The sequence below is a fragment of the Aulonocara sp. 'chitande type north' Nkhata Bay genome, linkage group LG18 (genome assembly GCF_057382095.1).
Source record: "Aulonocara sp. 'chitande type north' Nkhata Bay isolate Kocher_YH1m ecotype deep benthic linkage group LG18, A_spYH_male_GT1.1, whole genome shotgun sequence".
Taxonomy (NCBI): Eukaryota; Metazoa; Chordata; class Actinopteri; order Cichliformes; family Cichlidae; genus Aulonocara; species Aulonocara sp. 'chitande type north' Nkhata Bay.
In genome coordinates this window covers 39,233,610-39,257,981 of record NC_141361.1, presented here as the reverse complement: position 1 = coordinate 39,257,981, position 24,372 = coordinate 39,233,610, and the positions used below count along the sequence as shown (strand labels likewise).

General features: G+C 41.6%; 2 protein-coding genes across 3 annotated transcripts in view; one reads left to right on the top strand and one right to left on the bottom strand.

Annotated features, from left to right (window-relative positions):
• Window positions 1–19,058, top strand: part of LOC147309166 (uncharacterized) — a 96,756-nt gene extending 77,698 nt beyond the window's left edge. Inside the window, exons 19-24 of one of the 2 annotated variants that reach the window (XM_086270591.1) lie at window positions 1,737–1,941; window positions 2,032–2,116; window positions 10,477–10,686; window positions 12,021–13,925; window positions 14,750–14,872; window positions 15,411–19,058. In XM_086270591.1, the coding sequence (XP_086126717.1) occupies window positions 1,737–1,941; window positions 2,032–2,116; window positions 10,477–10,686; window positions 12,021–13,925; window positions 14,750–14,872; window positions 15,411–15,485 (2,603 nt within the window). In that variant the 3' untranslated portion in view covers window positions 15,486–19,058. Of the gene's footprint in view, window positions 1–1,736; window positions 1,942–2,031; window positions 2,117–10,473; window positions 10,687–12,020; window positions 13,926–14,749; window positions 14,873–15,410 lie in introns of both variants that reach the window. The other variant, XM_086270590.1, reaches the window with a different exon arrangement.
• LOC147309167 (uncharacterized) lies at window positions 7,521–8,417 on the bottom strand. The gene has a single exon (XM_086271522.1). It carries the CDS (start codon window positions 8,415–8,417, stop codon window positions 7,521–7,523), a length of 897 nt encoding a protein of 298 aa, XP_086127648.1.
• Window positions 19,059–24,372: the final 5,314 nt, after the last annotated feature.

The window sequence follows — 24,372 nt, the reverse complement described above, 5'->3', positions numbered from 1 at the left end:
GGCCACCTTCAAATCAAATCAAATCAAATCAAATCAAATCACTTTTTATTGTCACATCACATGTGCAGGCACACTGGCACAGCACATGCGAGTGAAATTCTTGTGTGCGAGCCCCACAAGCAACAGAGATGTGCAAACACAACAACACAAACGAGCAAAATACAAGAATGGCCAACCTGAAACTAATAAATATATGTACAATATATAATAGTGTATGCATTTCTGGATGTGTATACTAAATATTTTCCTACGTGTGTGTGTGTGTGTGTGTGTGTGTGTGTGTGTGTGTGTGTGTGTGTGTGTGTATACACATTTTTACAAATTAAATAGTAAAAAAATAAAATAAAATAATAATAATAATAATAAAATATATAAAATATACAGAGTTGAATATGTGCAAAACAAGTGGCATTTATATACAGTGTGGAGTGCATAATGTTGAAGTTCCAGTAGTGAAGCTGAGGTGTCTATGACGTGTTCAGCAGTCTGATGGCCTGATGGAAAAAGCTGTCTCTCAGTCTGCTGGTACGGGACCGGATGCTGCAGAACCTCCTTCCTGATGGAAGCAGTCTGAACAGTTTATGGCTGGGGTGACTGGAGTCCTTGATGATCCTCCCCGCTTTCCTCAGGCACCGCTTCCTGTAGATGTCTTGGAGGGAGGGAAGCTCACCTCCAATTATCCGTTCAGAGCACCGCACTACTCGCTGGAGAGCTTTGCAGTTGTAGGCGGTGCTGTTGCCATACCAGGTGGTGATGCATCCAGTGAGGATGCTCTCAATGGCACAGCGATAGAAGGTCCTGAGGATGCGGGGGCTCATGCCGAATCTTTTCAGTCTCCTGAGAAAGAAGAGGCGCTGTTTCTGATTGTTTGATCAGAGACATTCACACCAGTGGCCTGATGGAGGTCATTTTGTAACTTTGTCAGCACTCACGCTATTCCTTGCTGACCTTGCTGATGGGTTAAGGATTTTCGACGGACCCCTCCTTCTCTCATAGGGTAACTGCCTGTCTCATGGAATCCCCTCCATGCTCTTGAGACTCTGCTGAAAGACACTCCTGGAGGAGTTGGACTACCTTTGTGACTTCTGTAGGGTCCAAGTATCACCTTGTGGCACCAGTAGGCACACTGACTCTAGCCAAATGCAAAACTACTGAAACAACAGTCAGAAAAGATGAGGAGAGGAAAAATGTCAGTGGCTTCCACCTATAATACTAAGTGCAATAATCCTTTCTGTCATCGTTGTATTTTTACTCAGTTGTATATAGTATTTGTATTTGTATTCTATTTTTATCTTATTGTATATTTATTTTATTTTATTCTACTGTATATAGTATTTTATTTTATTCTATTCTGTACAGTTGTGTACTGTATTTATTCTTATTGTATTCTAATTTTTGCCTCATAACTTTTGCACTGTCCACTTCCTGCTGTGACAAAACAAATTTCCCACGTGTGGGACTAATAAAGGTTATCTTATCTTATCTTATCTTATAAAACCTTTCCTGTTTTGGGAGTTGTCTCACAGTTGTCCCTCTAGTGCACATGTTGTTAATTTCATTCATTGTTCCTTTAAGTGAGCAGAGTAGCTTCTCAAAGCAGTTTCAAGATCATCTTGAATGGCATCATGATGAAACCAGGCTGATTAAACATTTCAAAATAGGCAGACATTAATCTACTTTCTTTGTCATTTATATGAAAGACAGTTTATTAAATGACAGCATTGTGATGTGTTTAGCTCCAGCAGCAGTGTCACAGCTTCCTGCAGCCGCTGTGGACCTTCAGTCATCGGTTGGTCTTTCAGCTACCTCATCAGCTTCTCCTGGTGCCAAGTGCAGCAGCCGGCCACAGGTGGAAAAACCACGCCGCTCCAGCTTAGACAAGGAGATGAAGCACAGTCCAGACAGGGCAGGCAAGAGCCCTCCTCCTCCTCCTCCACGGAGGTCAGTTGATCACTGAGCATCAGGAAGGACTTTCTACTGGTTAAAATCACAATTCACCTAATATTTGTATTTGTTTTATTGTCTTCTCAGAATCCATGCTGTCACTTCAGGTCTCACAACAGGAAGGTCAGGAGAGGTGGTCTTTGTAACTAGGAAAGAGCCTGTTGGAGCCCAGGTTTGTTGTGCCTTCAGCTAAGACAGGTGTACCATGGACACTTCCAGTCTGGCCCGTCACCCTCCTGACATGAATAACTTTACACGCTAACTATTGCCAAGTGGAAGTACATTATACATTTTCCCACAAAAATACTTTCTTAAAATACTATCTTTTGTTTTTGAAATGTTTTACATTATATAAAGAAGAGTCACAATAAAGAACAAGCTAGGAGAAAAGAATGAAAACAACCTGAACACTATTTTGTTGGAGGGATTCACTCATCCACATTAAATTCAGGTGTTCCAATCACTTCCGTGGCCACAGGTATTTAGAATCAAGCACCAAGCAGACTTGTGCAAAAGCACTACAAACATTTCTGAAGCTTTATATCACAAGTACAATGTAAAGTGTTGGATGCAGTACTCTTTTTTTTTTTTTGACAACTTTATTTATGATCTTCCAATATGACAAAAGTACAGAAAAATACAACTCAAATTGTGATTACAAACACAGCCATTGTGAAACCGGTTGCGCCACACAGTGCAAACCAGTTGGATGCAGGAAAACGTATAATCTATGGGCACAAACAAATAAAAACTACCATGTGAACAAGGCAAAAAAACAACAACAACAACAACAACACCCCCCCCCCCCCCCCCCCCCCACAAAACCCACCAAAGAACAAAACAAACAAAAATAGAATAGAATAAATACATAAATAAAAGGGGGGCTGCATTGTGCGCAGTTCTTTTTGGCTTGCTACAGATAGTAGGTGGGTTTAAAGAAAGAAAGAGAAAAAAACCCAAACACACATAAAAGCAGTAATACATCATACTTCAGTAAATGACGACTTCTCCACATATTCAACAAAGGATGACCAGGTTTTGTAGTATTTACTTTGAGACCCTCTCAAACTGTATCTCAGATGCTCTATCTGCAAGCACCTCATCACCTCTCTCACCCACTGAACAAACACTGGCGGACCTGAATCCTTCAATTTAAGAAGAATTAGCCTGCGTGCCAGGACAGATGAGAAAGCCACTGCATTCATTTGATAAGAAGTTATCCCGTGGTGGTTTGGGAGTACACCAAAGACTGCTGTCATCGGATTGGGATCAATTGTTTTCCCACACACATATAAAATAACCTTACAAACGAATTCCCAGAACCGGTTCAAATCAGAGCAGGTCCAGAACATATGGCTCATAGTGGCGGGTGATTGCTTGCACCTCGGACATCTATCATCAGAGGTATTGTATATTTTGGCTAGTTTAGCTTTGGTTAGGTACGCCCGGTGAAGAATTTTAAACTGTATTATACAATGCCGTATACAGATTGAGGATTCATGCATCCTGCTCACACTAAGATCCCATAGGTCGTCTGGGATCTGGAGGTTTAAGTCCAGCTCCCAGGTGTTTCTGGCTGTGGACACAGTCTGCCTTTATATGCTGCAGTGTGCTATATATTTTAGAGATGTGGCCTCTAGCAATAGATTGAAATTGCAGACAATCCTCAAGTGGACAGTCATTAGGTAGACTTGGATAAGAAGTGAAGTGTTTAACTACAAAGCTACGCGCTTGTAAGTATCTAAAGAAGTGAGTCTTTGGAATTAGTAAGTAAGTAAGTAAAGTTTATTTATATAGCACCTTTCACAGACATATGTCACAAAGTGCTTTACAAGGTAAAGCACTCCAAAATCTTTAGATAATGTTTCAAAGGATAAAAATGACCCTTTAACAAACAGATCAGAGAAGCAGATAATTCCTCTGCTGTACCAAACCTTGAACCCTGCATCGCTCTGAGCTGGTAAAAAAAAGATGATTTGATGCAATAGGGGAGCAGACAAGTGACCGCCTCAGCCCGAAATGTTGTCGACCCTGAAACCAGACATTGAAAGAGTTCTTAACCACAGGATTTTTAAAATTAACATTGCGACTGACTGGTAGACCTGAACACAGTATTGCAACAGGGGATATGGTGAGATTACCGTCTAGCTCCATAGTGGACCAAGGCGGCCCTCTGCCCTCCCTAAAAGCCCGCATCCAGGTGGATAGTTTCACAATATTGGCAGCCCAACAATAATACATAAAGTTTGGTAGGGCCAGGCTGCCTTCCGACTTAGAACACTGTAACAGGGATTTTCTTGGAACTTTTTTGTCCCAAATAAAAGATGATATGAGTCCGTCTAACTGGGTGAAAAAGGTTTTAGGAAGAAAAAGGGGTATCATCTGGAAGAGGTACATGAATCGAGACTACCATTTAATTGTGTTGACCCGCCCAGCAAGAGAGATGGGTAATGCTGACCAGCGTGCCAAAACCAATTTTGTTTTCTCTAATAAAGGGGTAAAATTTTATTTAAAAAAATCCTGATAAGTGTCTGTGATTTGAATACCCAAATAGGTGAATGAGGAGTGTTCCAGTCTAAACTGAAAGGCTGAGTAGTCAGCCTCCTTTGCCAGACTGTTAATAGGGAACATTGTGCTTTTAGCCAGGTTCAAACTGTAACCAGACAGGCGGCCAAAGGATCCAATGAGGTCCAGAACTGAAGGAATTGATGCCTCCGGATCTGTAATATACAGAAGGAGATCGTCTGCATACAAGGAGCACTTATGAATAGTGATCCCCCTTATTCTGGGGTCCGTTCTCAATGCTGCTGCCAGCGGCTCTATTGCCAGATTGAATAGCAGGGGGCTTAAGGGGCATCCCTGTCGGGTACCTCTATGTACGGAAAAGTATTCTGAAATGGTCTTATTGGTGCAGACTGAAGACAGGGGCGCTGAGTACAGAGTCCTGATCCATGAAATAAAATTAGAACCGAAGCCAAATTTTTTTCAAAACGGAGAACGGATATTGCCAATCCACGCAGTCAAAGCCTTCTCGGCATCCAGTGAGACTATTATCTCGGGGTGATCAACTGAATGGTCAGAATATAGGATATTTAACAGCCGTCTGATATTGAAATATGACTGGTGGTTCACTATAAAGCCTGTTTGGTCCTCATGTATAATAGAAGGTACTACCTTCTCAATACGAAGTGCAAGAGCTTTTGTGAGGATCTTATAATCCACATTCAGTAGACTAATGGGGCGATAGGATCCACATTTTTGAGGGTCCTTGTCTTTTTTGAGTATTAAAGAGACAGTGGCTTGGGACAGAGTTTGAGGCAACATGCTTGTTGCCTGAATTTCTGAAAAAACCTCAGACAGTAAAGAAACTAACTTGCCAGCAAAGCATTTATAGAAATCACACGAGAAGCCGTCTGGGCCCGGTGCCTTGCCATTTTACAAGGAATTAACTGCCTGCAATATTTCCGCAGAGGTAATAGGTCTTTCTAGTAGCTCACGTTGGTCTGGGTTAATAGTGGGAGTATCTATGTTCCTCAAAAAGGAATCCAAGTCAGCCTCTGAATAATCAGTGCGGGAAGTATAGAGATCCTGATAAAATAACTTGAAAGCAGCATTAATTCCGTCAGGGTGTGTTACCACCTGACCGGAGTCTAACTGTATGTCGGGTATAGACTGAGCTGCGGCGGATTGACGAAGCTGATGCGAAAGATATCTACCTGCTTTTTCACCATGCTCGTATTTATGATGTCTTGATCTAAGTAGGAGCTTCTCAGTTTCTTTAATTGAGAGGGTGTCAAATTCAGACTGCAGCAGTACCTTCTGCTTATATAAATCAGCGGTTGGACAGGTAGCATATTGTGTGTCAATGTTAGCTATGAGCTCTGTCAGCTCTCAGAGCCGTTTGTTTTGCTTTTTATTCTTATAAGACGAAAAAGAAATAATTTGGCCCCGCAGATATGCTTTTAGCGACTCCCAAATTATAGATTTTGAAACATCTGGAGTGTTATTTGTTTCTAGAAAAAGCTCGATGTGGTGTTCAATGAACTTGCAAAACTCCTCATCTGACATTAATGCTGAGTCAAATTTCCAGAACCGCTGCCTTGCGCACACGTTTGGATATGCGATATCAACCTGCACTGGTGCATGATCAGAAATTACAATTACATGATATTTACACATAGTGACCCTTGGGATAATAATAAAATATCCAGAAGGAAATAATCAATCCTGGAATACGAATGATGCACGGGGGAGAAGAAGGAATCGTATTTTGCTAAGGGCTCAGTGATACGCAGTGGATCTGAAATGCCATAGTTTTGAAGAAATGTGTTCAGAACGGACACTGATCTGGAGGTCCCAGTAGACTGACGCGGCTTAGACCTGTCAAGGTTGGGATCGAATACCAGATTCAGATCCCCGCCCATAATCAGGTGATGCGTATTGAAGTCTGGCAGCAGGCCAATTAGTCTTATAAAAAATTGTGGATTGTCCCAAGTTGGTGCATAAGTATTTACCAAGATAACTGGAGTGTTGTGGAGCTTACAAGTAACTATCAGAAAGCGACCATTCACATCACATTTTACATTTGAGGTGATGAAGGGAAAATTTTTCCTAACAAGAATGGCAACCCCCGCGATTTAAATCCAGAATGGTAGACCTGGGAAACCCAACTTTGTGTCAGCCTCTTGCTTTGCATGGAACACAGATGTGTCTCCTGTAGAAAGACAATGTCCGGTTTGAAAGTTGACACATGAGTGAATATCCTTTTGCATTTTCTAAAATTATTTAGGCCTTTCACATTCCATGTAATAAATTTAGTAGAATCAGGTGTAGTTGCAGCACTTTTGGTTACACAGTTGGCTATATTCACACTTTCAAGACAATCATGACAGGCAAGCTGAACAATAATTTGGGGTAAGTATACGCACAAAACTGCAGCCAACAAGAAAAAAAGAAATTAAAAAAATAAAAAAAAACAAAAGAGCAAAAGTAAAAACCCAGAGTAACTATAAACGCAACTCCCACAAATCGGGAGCAAACTACGCCCTGCCCCCCAAAAGAGCTTATATCCCCCGCTCTTTTTCTTTCCCTCCTTCTTTCTCCCTTTTCTTCTCCCCAGTCAAGTCTGTCCCGTGCTCAGCAAATGAAAATGAAATAAACAATAAAAGCAAAGGTGAATCAAATAGACCAATACGGAAGACTGGGATGGTCCATTTGGTACAGTAAAGCAGTTGGGCATCTTTCTTTGCCTTTAGACAATAATTCTGATGGCAAAAGATCCAAACGGGACAGACAAAAACAAAAACAAAAAGAGCTTATATCCAACATGTCTCTTCACTCCCCAAATACAAAAGTTGCCCCTAGCAGGGAACGCCAACTATGACCCAGTTGTTAGACATCTGGCAGATTGGAAAGGCACACGTGACTTCTCTTGGTCGATTACTTCACTCAGTGATAAACAATTATTTGCAGACCTATTAAATTATGAAAGAAGCAAAAGTTCAAACCTCTCTAAAGTGCAGTCTGAGTCAGTGAACAATAGAGAGTCAAAAAGCAACTGAGGTCGCACAGTCCACTCAGCCCGTGTCTTGATTCCCACACACAGCCAAGATGCGATTCCTGACGTAGTCTTTAGCAGCCGTTGGATTGGTGAATATTTCCTCACCAAGAGGAGAAGAAATCCTCAGCTTCGCTGGGTATAGCATCCGGAATCTCACACCCCGACATCCGCGCAGTAGATCTTTAACTTCTTTAAAGGCCCCCCGTCTCTTCGCGACTGCAGATGGCAGGTCCGGGAAAATTAGGATTTTGACTCCATCATGCGTCAGGGGACTGTTTACCTCCTCCTTTTCTTGAACGTAATGAAATTTGACAATAAGTGGCCTGGGTCTCTGGTCTCTCGCAGGGATGGGCTGGAGGCTGCGATGTGCCCGATCCAGTGTCGGAGCGGTATCCAGGGCCAAAACCTCCTTTAGTAGCTGGGCCACAGAGTTGACAGGGTGCGTCCCAGTCTCAAAGTGCTCTCTCACGCCAAATATTCGAATGTTGCATCTGCGCTGTCTCCCCTCAAGGTCTTTGGTGTTGTCCGAAAGAGCTGACACAATTTCTTTCAGATCGTGAACTTGCTTCTCCAAGTCCACAGCCCGGTCCGAATACGTGTTTGCATCTTCTTCCAGGCTAGTTAGCCAGCTATGGTGGTCAGTGCAGGTAGTTGCTAGAGCATCAATCTTAGCACAAAGTTCAGTCCGCACTTCATCTATTTGGTCAGAAACATTGCTGCAAAGCGAATCGATCAGCTCATTGAGAGCTTGGCACTTGGTCTCGACTTTTGCTTCCAGCGTAGAAATTTTGGCGACTACATTCTTCTCCGAGTTAGCCATGGCAGCCATTAGCGCGGCCGTGTCCGGGGATGTAGCATTGCTATCAATTGCCTTGGCTCCATCAGTCTTTCTGGTGTTTTTGGACCCTGACATTGTTGTAAAGTTCCCTTGGGCGATGCGCACATTTGCAGTGGTAACTCAGCTGATGACCGATAACGCGTTAGTGCCCAATGTCACAGTATTTATATGAAAAAATAGCGTATCCCCACAGAGCAACTCAGCCACGCGTCTTTACATGTCACTGCTCCTACGTCAACCCCCGCCACCACTGTACTCTTGAGCAGACGTGTTCTCTGGAGTGACAAATCATGCTTCTCCATCTGGCAATCTGATGGAGGAGCCTGGGTTTGGTGGTTTCCAGGAGAACAGTGTAAAGTTTAGTGAAGGGTTGTTTTTCAGGTGCTGGGCTAAATCCCTTAGTTCGCGTGACAGGAAGTCTTAATGCTTCAGCATACCAAGACATTTTCATCCTCCAAACTTGTGGGAACATCTTCCCGTTCAAACATGACTGCACACCAGTGCACAAAGCAACATCCATTAAGCCATGGCTGCAGAAGTTTGATGTGTGGCCTCACAGAATCCTGACCTCAACCCGATAGAACACCTTTGGGATGAATTAGAGCGGAGACTTCTCATCCAACGTCAGTGTCTGACCTGCAATTCTGAAAGAATAGTCAAAATTCCCCATAAAAAAGAGTTCGATTCAATTCAGTTGCCTCAGGGTGGTTTATAATGTAAGGTAAAGACTAAGGTAACACAAAGAAAACGCATGTAACCCCAACAAGGAAGGAAAAACTCCAGTTTAACAGGAAGAAACCAGGCTCAGGGAAGGGCAACTAGCTGCCGCAACTGGTTGGGGTGAGAGAAAGGAGACAAGTCATAAAACGTGCCCTGGAAGAGAGCCAGAGATTAATAATAACTCATAATTAAATGCAGTGTGAGTGAGAGAAGGAGAAATGCTCAGTGCATCATGGAAAGCCCACAGCAGCCTAAGTCTATTGTAGCATAACTAAGGGAGGATTCAGGGTCACCTGATCCAGCCTGAACTATAAGCTTTGTGAAAAAGGAAAGCCTTAAGCCTAGTCTTAAAAGCAGAGAGGGTGTCTGTCTTGGGTCTGCGGTTCCACAGGCCCCGCTGGTTTAGAAACTTATTTCCGTTAACAAAGCAAGGAAGCAAGACGAACAGCTTTAACCGGTTTTACTCGCTAGCAAGGGAGGCTGGTCGGAACCAGGCTCTTGGAGCTGAACGCTCCTCACCCGCCTCCTAGCCAGCATCAAATAAAGCAGCCTTCCTTGCTGCCTTTAACTGAAAACAGTTACAGTACACACAAGCACCACCCATTGTAAACCCCCCCTATGGTTCTAAAGGATAAGATACTATGTGTGTATGTGTGTGCACGTGTAAGCACGTGTGTGTGTGTGTGTGTGTGTGTGTGTGTGTGTATGCGCGAGAATGTGTGTGTGTGTGTATGTGTAGGTGCACGTGAGTGTGTGTTTGTGTTTGGAGGTGCGTTTGTGTGACCTCCTGCCCACAAAAGGGTCATAAAAGCAGGAAGTTTACTAAACAAGAAAAAATCTTCACATAGGATGTCCTATAATAAAACACTGCAGCCTCCCCCACCAACAGACTGGCTGGGGAGGGAGTCAGAAACAAAGGAATGTCTTTGATCATACAGTTTGAACCAAGACTTACAAATTTAAGTAACACACTGACAACATTTAACAATTTGACTCCAACAGTCTGTCTCCCAAACAGACAATCTAAGCAACAAATAAGCACTTTCTTTTTAGTTCTTCACACTTAACATTGAAACACTGCACTATGTTCAAAAGAGTAACTGAGTAAATAAATCAAACCACAGATTAATTTTAGTACAACAAACCCTGAAGTTAGAGCGACAGTTGTATGTTTTTTATTAGTAGTAGTTTATTACTAGTGTCTGTGTTAGCCCTTTGGCGAACTGGTCAGGGTGACAAAATGTTAAACCTATGACTTCAAATTGTAGTTTAATTAATGTTACACATCCTTTCACAACAGCCAACAGCGCATTCTTGTTTAAAAAAGATGAAGTGACTCCAATGGTTTTAGACAATGAGCTTTCTCAGTGACAGAAGACACCTAAATTCATTCTGTTCTGTGTTTCACAAGCAGTCTGCACAGGATGAAGATGATAAAGGAAAAGAGCTACCTCTAGTTCCTCAGCTCAAACCTCCACGACAGCCACCAGAGGTCAAACACAAATCCCAGATGTGCACTGCTGCACATCTGGCTATATCCACCTCTGCCCCTGCTGCAGTGTCAGCACAAAGACAAGAGGGGGAGGAGGAAGAGGAAGAGGAGAAAGTCTTGAAAGAACAGCAGGTATACTAAATAAATAGTTATTTTTAAGATAAAATTTTTAATCTGAAGAAAACACCAGGTTGCTAATACTGAGATGAGCCTATGGAAAGCTAAATCTAACAGTTAAAAATCCAGGTTTGTGTTTTAGTTTAGCCTGCCCTAAGTGGACTAAACATGCTTCTGCTTTGACTAATAATTTCAGGATTTTCTCTGCTTTTAACTGACAAAAGCTGAACTTTAATTGTTTTCCTGTTAATGATGAATTTGTCATGACAAACAAACATTAAACCTGTTTCAGAAAAATAAATTTCCAGTGAGCATCACTGGACAGTGTTCTGCTGTATTTGCTGTAAGATACTGATTTTTGTAGTTAGAGATGGACACTGTGTAAACATATGGGGTGGCTGTAGCTCAGGAGGTAGAGCAGATCATTTACTATTCAGTGGTTCAGTCCCTGACTCCTCTGATGCATCCCTCCAAGTGTGAATGTTAGCTTGAAAGCACTTAAGCCTAAAAACGTGCTTGTATGAATGGGTCAATGAGGCATGTTGTGTTTTCAGTGCTCAGGTAGAGTAAAAGCTCTTTATAAGAACCAGTCCATTTACTTTACCATTTGTCATTATGTGCAGTGTGAAATATTGTTACAATATAGAGGTTGGCCTTTATGTGTTTTTTGTTAGCTCTGGTTTAACTCATCTGGAAGTTTGTTACATTCTCATGTAATTCTGTTTAAATCGTGGCTGAAATGAACTGTTTGCATTATATTCCTGTCACTTTGATTTTTTAATTTCCTATTACAAAAACAAGAAGAAAAAAAAGATTACAGTGAGGAATTAGGAGTAAAATGAAGTTTTAGTTTTTCTTAGCCCATATGAGAAGGTTCCTTTCTTCATAAACATGCTGCCCGTGCTGTTCGTGCTCTGTACCTACCTTTTTGGAAAAATAAACTGTAGCTGTTCGCGTTCTTTGACTCTTCAAATAATTAATTTCCTTTTAAACTGGGATCAAACTTTCTTTCACCCTTAAACCATTTATTGCTAAACACAGAGTTGTGGGTTTTTTCATATCAGTTTATGGGTTAAATATGGTGGTGGCAGCACCATGCATCGCAATAGAGGATTAGTGTGCCAAAGCCTTCTCTAAGGAAAAAAAGTCATTTATTCTGTCTCAAGAGCTATTCAAAAAATCATCATTGTCATATATCGGCTCTGATCATTGCTGTATTACATTTAAAGTAAAATAATGAATGATTGTACTGAGAAAACATGGATGTAAATTTAAAGTAATTATTGTGCAGAAAAGGCGAAATATGTACTGTTTCTGTTGTTGTTTCATTTGACCTTTTCTGTTCATAGGTGACAGAACTGACAAATAAGAATCACTCATCAGTTGGAAATAAACAAAATGCAAAAAAGGAGAGGACGTCTCTAAACTCACAAGTAGCTAATGAGTTAGCAACATGTGACCAACAGTCAGACCCTCAGCTGTGCTTTACAAATGACTACCCTCTCATAGCAGCAACTGGACTAAAAGCAAACAGAGAAGGTGGGGAAAACAGTCTCACTGAGAACAAAGTGGAGACGGTAATTGAACAAGTGCCTTCTTGTCCAACAGTAAAGGATGTGGAGATATTTCCACTGGGAACTTTAAAAGATGTTAAACGTTTCCAGACTGATGAGGAGGAGCCAACATCAAGTCAGGACAAAGATATAAAACTAGATGAACTTAGAGTAGGAAGAGTTTCACAGAAAGAAAATGTCAGAACTCCTAATCAAGTGAAAGAGTTTGTTGGACAGGTATCGTCGCCAGCCACAAAAGAAAAGAAGGTCAAGGTTACAACAGTTGTTACTCTACAGAAAGAAAACATTCAAGGATGTGCCAAAAGTCCCAAAGACATGAATGAAACCGCCAAAGAAGCGTCAGAGAAGAAGTCCAATGTGATGGTGGTTCTAACTTTAGAATCCAGTGAAAACGAGAGGACATCAGGTCCACCAGTCCAGCAGAATGCATCACTGAGGCCTGACCAGGAGTGTGTAACTTCAACCTCCGTTACAAAACCTTCCCCATTGTCACCCATCTTAGATTGTAGTAGCAAGCAGGGGAACCGGGAACAAACAGTAACAGGTAACCAGCTGCAATACACAGAAGACGGAGGTAGCCTGAGCTGTGATGAGGCTGGTGAGGGACCGCCCCCTCCACCGCCTCAGATTTGTAAATATAGCCGTATAATCTCCAAGACCAGAGTCAGACCACAGTCCAAAGAGGAAACCTCAGCCAAAATGAATGGCTCTCAAATACAAACAGTATCTGGGGACACCGCTGGTGAGCCCACCTATGTAGGACATGAGAACCATGGTTTTGAGGACGGTAATGATCAGTTTGACAGAAAACCTATTATTGTTTTCTTGAACCAGCCCGTGGACTTTCAGTCGGCCTACAAGCGGCTGTCTACAATCTTTGAAAGTGAGGAAGATACTGGTGGGATTTTTTCTCCAGAGAGCATTTCAGATGAGGAAAAGACAAACCAGGAGGAAGAGGAACAGGGTATTAGAAAAAGTAGTATCGCGAATATTAATATGGGATCGCTCACGACAGGAGATGGTCAGAATCCTCCACAAATACAGCATGAAGGACCTTCAACAGATAAAAGCTCCGCTCTTGAAAACCAGGGCCAGACTGAATCACCTTCACTTAAAAAAACTGAGACAAAAAGGAAATTCAAATTCAAGTTCCCTAAAAAAAGACTGACAGCATTTAGCCAGGCTATCAAAACAGGAAACAGGGGCAAACAAGAAGTTGTTGTTGATGAGGAGGAAGTAGCAGCATGTGGCACAACAGTCAAGGAGACCAAGAGCCAGACAAATAAATCGCAGATGTTTAAAATTAATAAAATGGAACAAATGAAGTTGGACGAAAGCAGCGCCTGCGACAGAGACAATATCTCCTCTTATATTAATACCAGACATTCAGAGTCACATAACCGGGTAGAGGAGCTCTGCAAAAATGCGTTCGACTCTATAGACAGTCTCGAGAAGTCGATTAAACAGTTGGAAATCAGTGTGGAGAGTATAACTGCCCCTGCTTCTTTATGTGACTCAGCTGACAAAGCTCAGCTTAAAAGAAAAGTCAAACAAGAACGAGAGAGAAGTCCGTCCAAAAGGTCAGCGACTCAGATCACTAAGGGTCCAAATCCACCTGAGAGTAAGAGAGCCAAACCCCAGACTGCACGCGCCAGCGAAAGAAACGGCATCAAGAAACAGGTCTGATATTCCTCTGCCCAGCTGTTTCACTGCAGTTTGCTGGGATGGTGGTGGGCAGCGTTACCATCTACCTCTGTGTTCTTTGAATTTGTCTTTCACCAGCTTTGAATTCCTCTCACAGACAAATCTTCAAACTACCCAAAATTAACAAGAAAACTGATGCATTTAATCACATCTCCGATGGAAAGTTGTTTTCCTACCATAACCTAGGTTTTCTGAACACAAGTGTGGGTTCTGCATTGCTGTTTGCCTTTTTCTTCTTCGTGTATGCCTTTCAGGGAAATTCTTTGCTGCTGTTGCTGATGTTTGAAAAGGAAAACAGTACTATGTGAGAGGGTGATCCTTAAAAATTCTACTGCTTTAGAAGAAGAAGAAGTCAAGATTTTTTCCACTTTAAATGACTCAGTCTTTTAAAACTACTTCAGTAGATACCAAAAATTATTTATAATTCTTTTTACTTTAAAGGCCAGTATGAATACACAGCTTAATTGCTTGTTTTTTTTATCGTAAAAACCAAAAAGAAAGAAAAAATGGCAGCTCCCCTGAGATGGGTCAGTGATTGGCAGCAGCATTGATTTTCATGCATTTTTATTTTTTCTACAGTGTCATTAAATGTCCGATGTCATCTGTAATCTTGATTTATGCTTTAATCTAAAGCTCTTGACTGCTTCTAATTGAATCTTGTAAAAACATTCTGTATCTCCTACATGTTTTTCAGCAACACACAGTATAGTTTTTAGCTTTGACTAGTAAAAGGGCTATATAAATGTAGTTTATCCACCATTGTCTCATACTAACCTTTTGTTTACTTTTGTAAATGGCAGACCTCCAGCAGCACCTCCAGCTCTTCTGCTCTGCGATCTCATGCCAAATCTCACCGTGCCTCTGGATCACCAGAAAAGACTCCTAAGGGCCAGCAGCAGTTCACCCAGAAACAGGCCAGCCAGGTAAATGAAGTTTGAGGACACCTGAGGTTAACAGCTCTGAGTCATCGTAGACTAAAGAGGAGTTCATCTAATGTTTCAAGGATTTGTATTCTTGTTTGGTGTTTTTGTTGTTGGTTTTTTGTGTCAACCATCATTATATTCTTCTACAGTTGCACCTCACAGTGCAAAAACATAAATGATAGTTTTATAATAAATATACTGAAGCTTCAATTCAATTCAGTTGTCTCCAACTCAAGTCAATAAACCTATACTTGTAACTATATGGGACAAGAGTCAATATAACTGTGCTATTAGAAAAGCAGAAACCATGCTCTACATGATAGAAATGTAAGCACTGCATGACTCTGGTGCTGTTTCAACCACATCTACCTACCTACTGTGTGTGTAGAGAGAGAGTCCACAAAGTGGTCCAAATGGAGCAGGATAGCTGGGTGCTGTGTAATAATGGACAAGGAAATGACCTTAAATTGAGTTTGATGTTTTGATTGCACTTGTGTGTGTTCTGCAGTGGATTTTTGTCCTGTTCTTCTTTTTTCAGATGTGCGTCGTCCTAAAGTTTCTAGATGTACCCTGTACTGTCAAGATACACTCCCTGTATACATTAGAGATTTAGTGACATCTCCTATATCGAAATTAAACATGTAATGTCTTGAAACTAGACAAATTTGACACTGAAGTTTCTACATCAGTAAGTGAATCTTGACCTGCATGTAACCTGTACAACTATCCTTCATCTGGCAGTGAGTTTTTCTGAGTTCAGAACTCCATTTCTTTAGACGCAAACACATCAGGATTCATCATTTACAGAAATGAATAATTCTGTGGAAACATCTGCCACTGATTCACTTCATGTTTATGGCACGAAGAGGTTTCCCATCCTTTAAGCACTGCATGGATGTTTTACCGTTCTTGTTTAGTGATGCATTGAAAAAGGGCTGCAGCTATTTATTATTTTAGTAATCAAATAATCTATTGATCATTCCATTGATTAATCCGATAGGAAATACTTTTGTATGTACTTAATGAGAAATAATAAATATTCAAAAGAGAAAAAACACAGGTCTTTCAAATAAACTGCTCATTGGTTTCTATTCTAGAAATTAGTTTAACTGCATAAATCTACGGTGGCCCCTAGAGACAAAGAGACAAAGCACTTACAAACTCCAAAACAGAGTGATTTATAAACACATGGTGAGTGAAAAGGGGTGAGAAAGGGAGAAACGCTCAGTGAATCATTAGAAGCCCCCAGCAACCGGTCTACTGCAGCATAACTGATCCAGCTTTGTCAAAAAGGAGCCTAGTCTTAAAAGTAGAGATAGTGTCTGTCTCCTGAATCCAAACTGGAAGCTGGTTCCATAAAAGATGGACCTGAAAACTGAAGGCTCTGCCTCCCATTCTACTTTTAAATATATCAAGTGATGTTCTGTCGTGTGCATGTCACTGCCACTGATTTGTTGTAACCCGCGGTGTGTGTTTGCAGGCTGTCAGCAGAAGCAGTAAAGCATTGTGTTGTTGCTTTGCGTGCTTCTCTGATTAAAGCCTAGCTCGAGGAAACACCCATCTGTCCACTTCTCACTGCCCAGATGCCACTGATGACCTCCAAACCTGTCCTCTTCCTGCTCCTCCACTGCTTCTTCACCTTCAGCCTTCTCTGCCTCCTTCAGATGTGCCTACCTGTCGTTCCTGAACTCTTTGCTGAAAAACTCCTTCAGTTTGTCCATCAGGCTCTTCACCTTGATCCCCCTCTCCATCCTCTTCATTTCCTTCCATTTCCTTGTCCTCACAAAACTTTTATCCCATCTCTGAATCTGAGTCGTCTCCTCCCTTCTTCTAGACACGCCTTGTCAGCACACCACCTTAACATGAGTCCAGCCCACCGTGGGCTTCGCAGCAATGGCAAGTGTCGGCATCGCCTCGTCTTCACCTCCACCTCAGCTAATATTACTCCTCACCCTCCTCCTCTGTCTCGACTTCTTCCCCATTTTCTTCTCCCCCCATCACAGTGACTCAAGGGGCAAAGAGTGTACCAACCCCAGCTCTGCAGGATGTAGCAAGAAACGCACAGGGAGCCAAGCTGTACGTGTGCATGACGGGCACTGTCATGGCTTCAAAGCATACAGACATATCACTGTGTATAATGCATGTATGATGGCATTTAATGGCATCTGGAAACACAAAATCCCTGAACAATATTACTATGAGAGAAAATGCCACACAAGACCACACAGGCCAAAAAAGTAACCGAGAAAAAAAATGTGTCTAAAAAATCCCAAATGCAAAGATAAATAAAAAGTGTCATAAAGATGCCCAGTTGCTTTCTTTCCAAGTGCTACATGTATGATTTTATCCATGCACATAAACAAGCAAATTATTCTCAACGTGTGTTTGTCCCCTAATCACCGTTATCAAAATGTGAGATGACAAGAAATTAAGGTCCAGTGAAGACGGCATTTCTTTAGCTCTTCAGTCCTTCACAGAGAGGTCCAGATGTTAGAACAGTGTGTTAAATTTAACATTCTTCACCAGTCTTCAACCTGTATGTCAAAAATGTAACCAGTAATGTTGAATAAAATTGTCTCCGTATATTAACTTTAATCCATAGATATTTCTTTTACACGATCTCCATGCAGATGTTCTCATGAGCTCAACGACTGCAGATAATCAAGTGAAAATATTTCCCAGCAGATTGTAAATGACTTCAAATCAGCTCGGCTTCACTCGTCCACTGCACTAAATTGCTTAAGTAATTTCATGAACTGAATATAAATGCTAGGGCTAGTTTAGTTCATTAGCATAATATATAACAGGAACACAGGGAATATTTTTAACAGAGTAATTACCTTTATTAATGATGCTCACAACCTAGCAAGGTTTACTTCTAGTGGAGTGTTTGTATACTGCAGGGGCATTTATTAAACCAAATACTTCTTTCAGCCCTGGTGTTTGTCAGTGAATATTTTGATTGTTACTGTAGAAAACATTTTTAAGATATATTTCCTCTTTGCTGCAAATTTGAAATGCTTAGTTTAAAAAAAATCCTAGCACTTCTTCCTCCTGGAAGAACTGCAAAGATGTCCATAAAGAGTTCACGAGACTTTCAGTGAAAGACAGACGTTGCTATGGTTTAGTCTGCTCCATTGAGTTACCATTCGTTGATAAATCAGCTGAAATCCATTGGACTGGATTGCCCATTGGTTGGGCGCCGTGTTGTTTTTTTTTCTGCCTGTCATATTATCTTCGTCTATGAGTTAACTTCACAACATGCCCACAACATTTACACCCATTGGTCAGTTCTTCAGAAGAGAAATTGAATCGAATAACACACTGTAGTTGCTGTAGTCATCATAATGGAGCCATGGTTTAGTATTTTTCAAAACCATTTTTCCAGAAAGCTTTTCCTGGTGTTTGTTTATGTTACAGCAGAGAGCTTTCTGTTTTGGGGGTTCAATACTGCTGAATATTGAGGTTGTGACTATCAGAGTTTATCCAAAAGACAATCCCATACAGACTGTAAGCTGTTTAAGAATTTAACGTGTAAAACTGTCAGTATAGAGCTTTTATGTAGCTACTGTTAACATGAAGTGCTGTGCAAATGTTTCAGGTATTAAAACTAAACTGTTAAAAACTGATGCCCTGAGTAGGTTTTTTTGCTAGCACTGTACTGTAGCTGGTGCATACTGTGCTCATTTCCATTTGTTTGTAGTGACTCTTGTCAAAATGAATGCACTTAATGTTTTATGATGGCTTTTATTGCACTTTCAAGTATGATCATTAGACCATTATAGGAGTCCAGTGAGAAGAATCACTCGGCTCAAGCAGAAGTAAAGAATGACCACACGGACGCGCCACGTGGTTGAAGAACTAAAGCAAAAACATTTCAAATTTAAACAGTAAAAAGAATATACAGAGGTCAGTGTTGCTCTCTGATATTTACCACAGGATCGGTGTTTTAATCTCTTTTAATGTCATATTGACTTCAGCTGTTGCTTCCATTGGTACCTTCCTGTCATTTTTGATGTGCAGTTCTTTGCCCACTTACTGTGACTGTACCATTAAAAACAGTAATATGCTCCTTGTTAACTCCATTTAATGTTGTTAATGTTTTTGCTTTCACTGATAACTACCCAGTCAGTGTTGTCATGTTATAGTTTGTGTGTGATTCTTACTCTGAATCGGAATAAGTACGGGGGACAACTGTGTGCACTAAGACCAACTCTTTACTCACTTTATTTCCACCTGCATGCATTGCCAGTGTGCAACACGTAATTACACAATCGAACAATAAACACATACAGCCCATACAACAAGTGTTGCATCTTCAAAAACAAAAATAGATAACTGAGCCTTAGTATCGTTGCGACTTGTTTACTGAACCTTCTTTTCAGTGCATGTTCAGAACATCAGTGTCCATTTTACTGCGTCCTACAGGACCCTCTCTTCTTCCTCTTTCTTACAACATTAATGTAACACAGAACCAATACTGCTTCTCCTGGCATTACCATGGTAACAACACTCATTCTATCTGCTTCTTTCAGATGAATAACAGGAACTTGGGATGTAGGTATCTATGAATAATAACTATTATGCATACCCATATATTTATAAAAACAACTAATTTCTTGCGATGCCACAACCAGGGACAATTATGAATACACTACATCTCCCCTTTTAAACAAAAACATAATATTTCTTTTCTCCCTTTCCTTTGGAGCAAGCAGTGCGCCGTCCGGCAGTGTCGGCTCCAGCTGCGATGGAAGTATCGGCAATGTGGTTCGCAGACGTGGTGCAGTGGTGTAGCTTTATAGGCAAGAAGAGCTCGATATGGATCAGCTGCTTTTTTTCAGTCTGTACAGCACCTTCTGCTTCTCCATTACTTTGCGGAAACTTAGGACTGCTTGTGATGTGCTTAAAGCCGTACGCTGCTGTGAAGTCTGCAAAGGTTTGACCTGAATACTGTCGCCTATTACCAGACATGAGGACCTCTGGGATGCCATGACGGGCGAAGAAAGATTTCAGGTGAGTAATGACATCGTTTGATTTTGTTTAACAAAGCAATCTCAACAAATCTAGAGTGCTAGTCAACAGCCAGAAGGTACGTTTTCCCCCACTCTGCCATGGGCGGGCAGGGTATCCTGTTGGCATGAGTGGCTCACTGTGATTGTGTCTTTCTTGAATGCATGTTCTGCATCACCATCTCAGAGTTTTGTTGACTCAGCCCGGGCCACCACACTGTTTGGCGTACACGAGCTTTACATTTTACAACACCTTGATTTCCATCGTGTAGTTTTTCCAGCACTTCATTTCTCATTGCGGAAGGAATTACAAGCCGTGTATCTTGTGTGTGAATAAAGATCAGCAGGTGAATTTATTAAAGTGTGAGTTCAGGTGAAATCAGAGAGGTGTGTGTTAAAGAGTGTGTAAATGCCCACTGTGACGTCACATCCACAGTGTGTCATCAGTGTTTGTGGTCACAGTGTTTCTGTTTTCATGTTCAGGTTCTCGTTTAAAGTCTCTGTCGCTCACACTTTACTGTTAAATGTTTGAATGTTTAAATGTGAGTGTGTGCCTGTGTAACAGCGCCCTCTAGTGGCCTCCTGCACTATGAGCTCTGCAGACAGGAATGAGCTTTGAGCAGCTCTATGTAACCCTGGTAAACATAGCTGTCAATAAATAAAGCCTGCTAGTAAAAACAGTCATAAGAAATATATTACAGGTGATAAATAATCAATAAATAGATCATAATGGTTAAAAAACTAATTAAAAAACAACAACAATGATGCAATTCATGGTATAGTGTTTCATTTGTGTTTAAAAACATCCATCCAACCATCTTCATCCGCTTTATCCAAGGCCGGGTCGCGGGGGCAGCAGCCTAAGCAAAGAGGCCCAGACATGTTAAAGGTTAAAAAACTTGCTGCTTCACTGTGTTTTCGTGTTAATTCAGGTAAAATGGGTAAAATATGTGTTCAGACTCTTATGATAACTATAATAAGAACATAACTGAACGAGACTTGGTGAGTAGTGTTGGTGAGATGAAGCCTCGTGATGAACTGAAGCTTCTATCCAACTGGTCGATTTATGGTTTGAAGCATTGTGATGATTCATTTGCTCTACTGCGCCATCAAGTGGACGATTCTAGTGAAACAGGCTCTGTGATTATAATGATGTGAAACTAGGGCTGGGTATCGTCACTGATTTCTAGAATTGATTAGATTCCAATTCACAAGGTCCCGAATCGATTTGAATCGGGAAAATTTTGCCTCAGAAATATTATAATTCCGATCACGCATCAGTACATTTCCATATTTCTTTGTCTATAAAAAGAAAGCTGAAACTTGCAAGACTTAAACCAAGGTGTAAGTGTCACGGTTTGCAATGGCAAACTGTGGGGAAGGAGGACCCAAGATGCAGGACTCTGCCATGCAAACTGCATTTATTTACAGTGTGGTTAACAATAGATGCACAGTTTATCCCCGTTGCTCCCCAAGACTCCCGTGTGTGTTTCCCACTCAGACGTCCGTGTTCGTGCTCCCCGCTGTTGTGTTTGCTGTCCTTCCTGCAGGAAAACAATAGAAGCAGCCGTTAAACACTGACCCCCGCGGGGACACACACACACACACACACACACACACACACACACACACACACACACACACACACACACACACACACACACACACACACAGACTTGGAGTCTAACTCAATGATCCTGCGCCGGTGGGAGCTCCAACACTCTCCTAAATAGCTCCCCTGACGAGCCCTGATCAGACTATCAGAGCTATCAGGAGTGGACGACCACATGTCCCAGTGGATACTGGACTACCTCACAGGACGCCCACAGTATGTGAGGACACAGGGCTGTGTCTCTGACACGCTGGTCTGCAGTACGGGGGCCCCACAGGGAACTGTGCTGGCACCGTTCCTCTTCACCCTCTACACTGCAGACTTCTCCATCAACTCCCCACGCTGCCACCTACAGAAGTTCTCTGACGACTCTGCCATAGTCGCCTCATCACAGGTGAGGACGACTCAGAGTACAGACAGTGGACTGGGTGTTCACCTGAATAATAAACTGGACTGCAGCCACAACACTGATGCTCACCAAACTCAAAATGCTGGGACAAAAAACCCAGAGCCAACCATGACATAGAGCAGGATACAGGACTCTAAGACCAGGCAGACCAACCTAAGAACCACCTGGATTGGGTACCAGAGAGCCTGTAATTCAATAGATGAAACAATCCTGTCACCACTTGTGGACACAAGCAGTTAAAAACATTCACTACTCTGAGATCCACTAAACGTATCATTTACATTGTATTCGTTTGTCTGTTTTCTTCTTATATGGCTTTGTTTTTTTGGTCATGTAATTTTATTTTTCTGCCCTATTGCTGAAAAACCTACATTTGATCAAATGTGCTAGTTTCTCAGTACTATTTGAGCCTGCAAAGCTGTTGCTTAAAATACTAGCATTCATCACCACCTCCAATTATATCTAGCAGCCCCTGAGCAGGGCACTGAGGCTGCTGCACAGTGAACATGGAAACCTGACTGTAAAACCAACCTTTTCCTGTTCTCGTCTTCGTCTGTGAGTAAAACAATGCATTCCCCTCCAAGCATAATTTTCTCCAAAAGTAGAATGAGATGGCCCAGCCCATGTAATTGGTTACATTATTAGTCATTAGTTCCATCGTATGCTAATTAGCTCATATGTTAATTTGCAGGGCCCGATGAATCCCAACGCCCGTCTCTGTGTAATTAGTCTGTAATTCCTTTGCATCCTGTGGAACAGGCAAACCAAAGTGTGTCTGAGCCAACAGAGGGAGGAACTGGGGACTAATTAGAAATATCTCACATGAAGCATTTCTGTATTAATTACAACAGTTTCTGTGTCCTTCCTTCTCCCCATAACTGGGCTGTGTCAGAGGAGGACATCGCAAACCAACAAGGAGCCCAACTGCTGCTTAATCAAAGATGTGGCTCTTTTTTTTTTTGCATCTTTAATTGGAATTAATTAGGATTGCCCAAATACTGTGTGTGTGTGTCTGTGTGTATTCGCTGTACTCTGAGATGTTCTTACTTCTTTTGGATTTCTTCATTTATCTGATGATGTCATTCTCAACAACACACAGGCAGCAGGATTGAACCAACATATCAGAGGGAGTCGGCTGTTTTTAAGGCGGACACATTGTTGTGTCCAAAACTGCCGATGCCCACTGTAATGTACTGCAGTTTAACAGATATCACTATACTCTGTGTCCCGTAGATCAGCTTTCAATCACATTCTTGGCGTATGGTTTCTCTTTTTTCACACCTCATTTTGTCCAATTAGCAGTCTTTGGTTGCTTCATCATCTTCATGCTTTCCATCAGCCCGATGTCATCTCCCGCTGCAGCTGTACAGGGCTTTCTGACCCTAACGTTTCAACAGTAAATATTACAGGTCGATGCTTTCATTTTTTAGAGCCTTCTTAGAAGACAACATTAAGTTAAGGGAAGAACAACCACTGAACCTGTGAAAGAATCATGGGCACATAAGGCTCAATAATTGGCATCGAGAGCAAAAGCTGGCTGCGTAGCTTCAGAATGGACAAAGTGCCAACGCCAAAAGATCCTACATTGAACGCAAGCATCACAATTGAACCATGAAGAGGTGGTTACGCTGTGTTTTAGTTAAAAGTGCTGAGTGAGAAACCTCTGGCAGAACTTTTAACAGTATTTGCTCTGATTGCTTGTTTTCTCTCCAATACTGTGGGATCTTTACAATACAAAGCACCATTGCTGTGGTTAAATCTGAATTCATCTCAAACACTTCCAGTACCTAATGTATCTGCTGCTGTGTCTGCGCTCAGTCTCAGGAATGCCTGCACCCACAGCTTTAGTCAGGCTTATTGGTGTATTCAGTGACACGCCAAGTGTGTATGATGGCTCTTTTTCAATACAGCAACATGAATCTCTGTGCAGTTCAGCCATGATTCTGCACGGTCAGCCATGAAACATCAAATCTCATGTTCATGTAAATACACATCGAGCAGTGCTACTGGCACCCGCACGTGGAATATGTAGTACATGACCTTGGCTCAGGCTGTGTCTAATTCAGTCTGTCGTTTTTGAGGACAGCACCGCAGGCGACGCCGCACGTCTCACTTCCACCCACATGATCTCAGGCTGTCTGTCTGACAGCCAGCAATTAGAACTTCACCAGTAACTACCCCAGACCCTCATTAGCAGTTAATTAAATTAATTCTATCAGGAATTATCCGTTTAAACCTGGGAGGAATAACATCGAGAAAGCGTTGAAACCCTCAAAAACATGAGAAGTCAACAGACCTTTTGTTCTCAACATGTCCATCTTTTACTGCGTGACTGCTTGAATTGTGAATTTAGCATACTCTGCTATGAGGCTTTATTGCACATGCACAGACATTAACTTTATCTAAAAAGCTAATGTTTTACTTTAGTTATTAACAGTTTTCTTGATCAGGTATGAAGCTGAAAGCA

What these genes read in the sequence shown, in the direction of transcription:
- LOC147309167 (XM_086271522.1), bottom strand. Translation starts at nt 8,417, where the DNA reads ATGTCAGGGTCCAAAAACACCAGAAAGACTGATGGAGCCAAGGCAATT.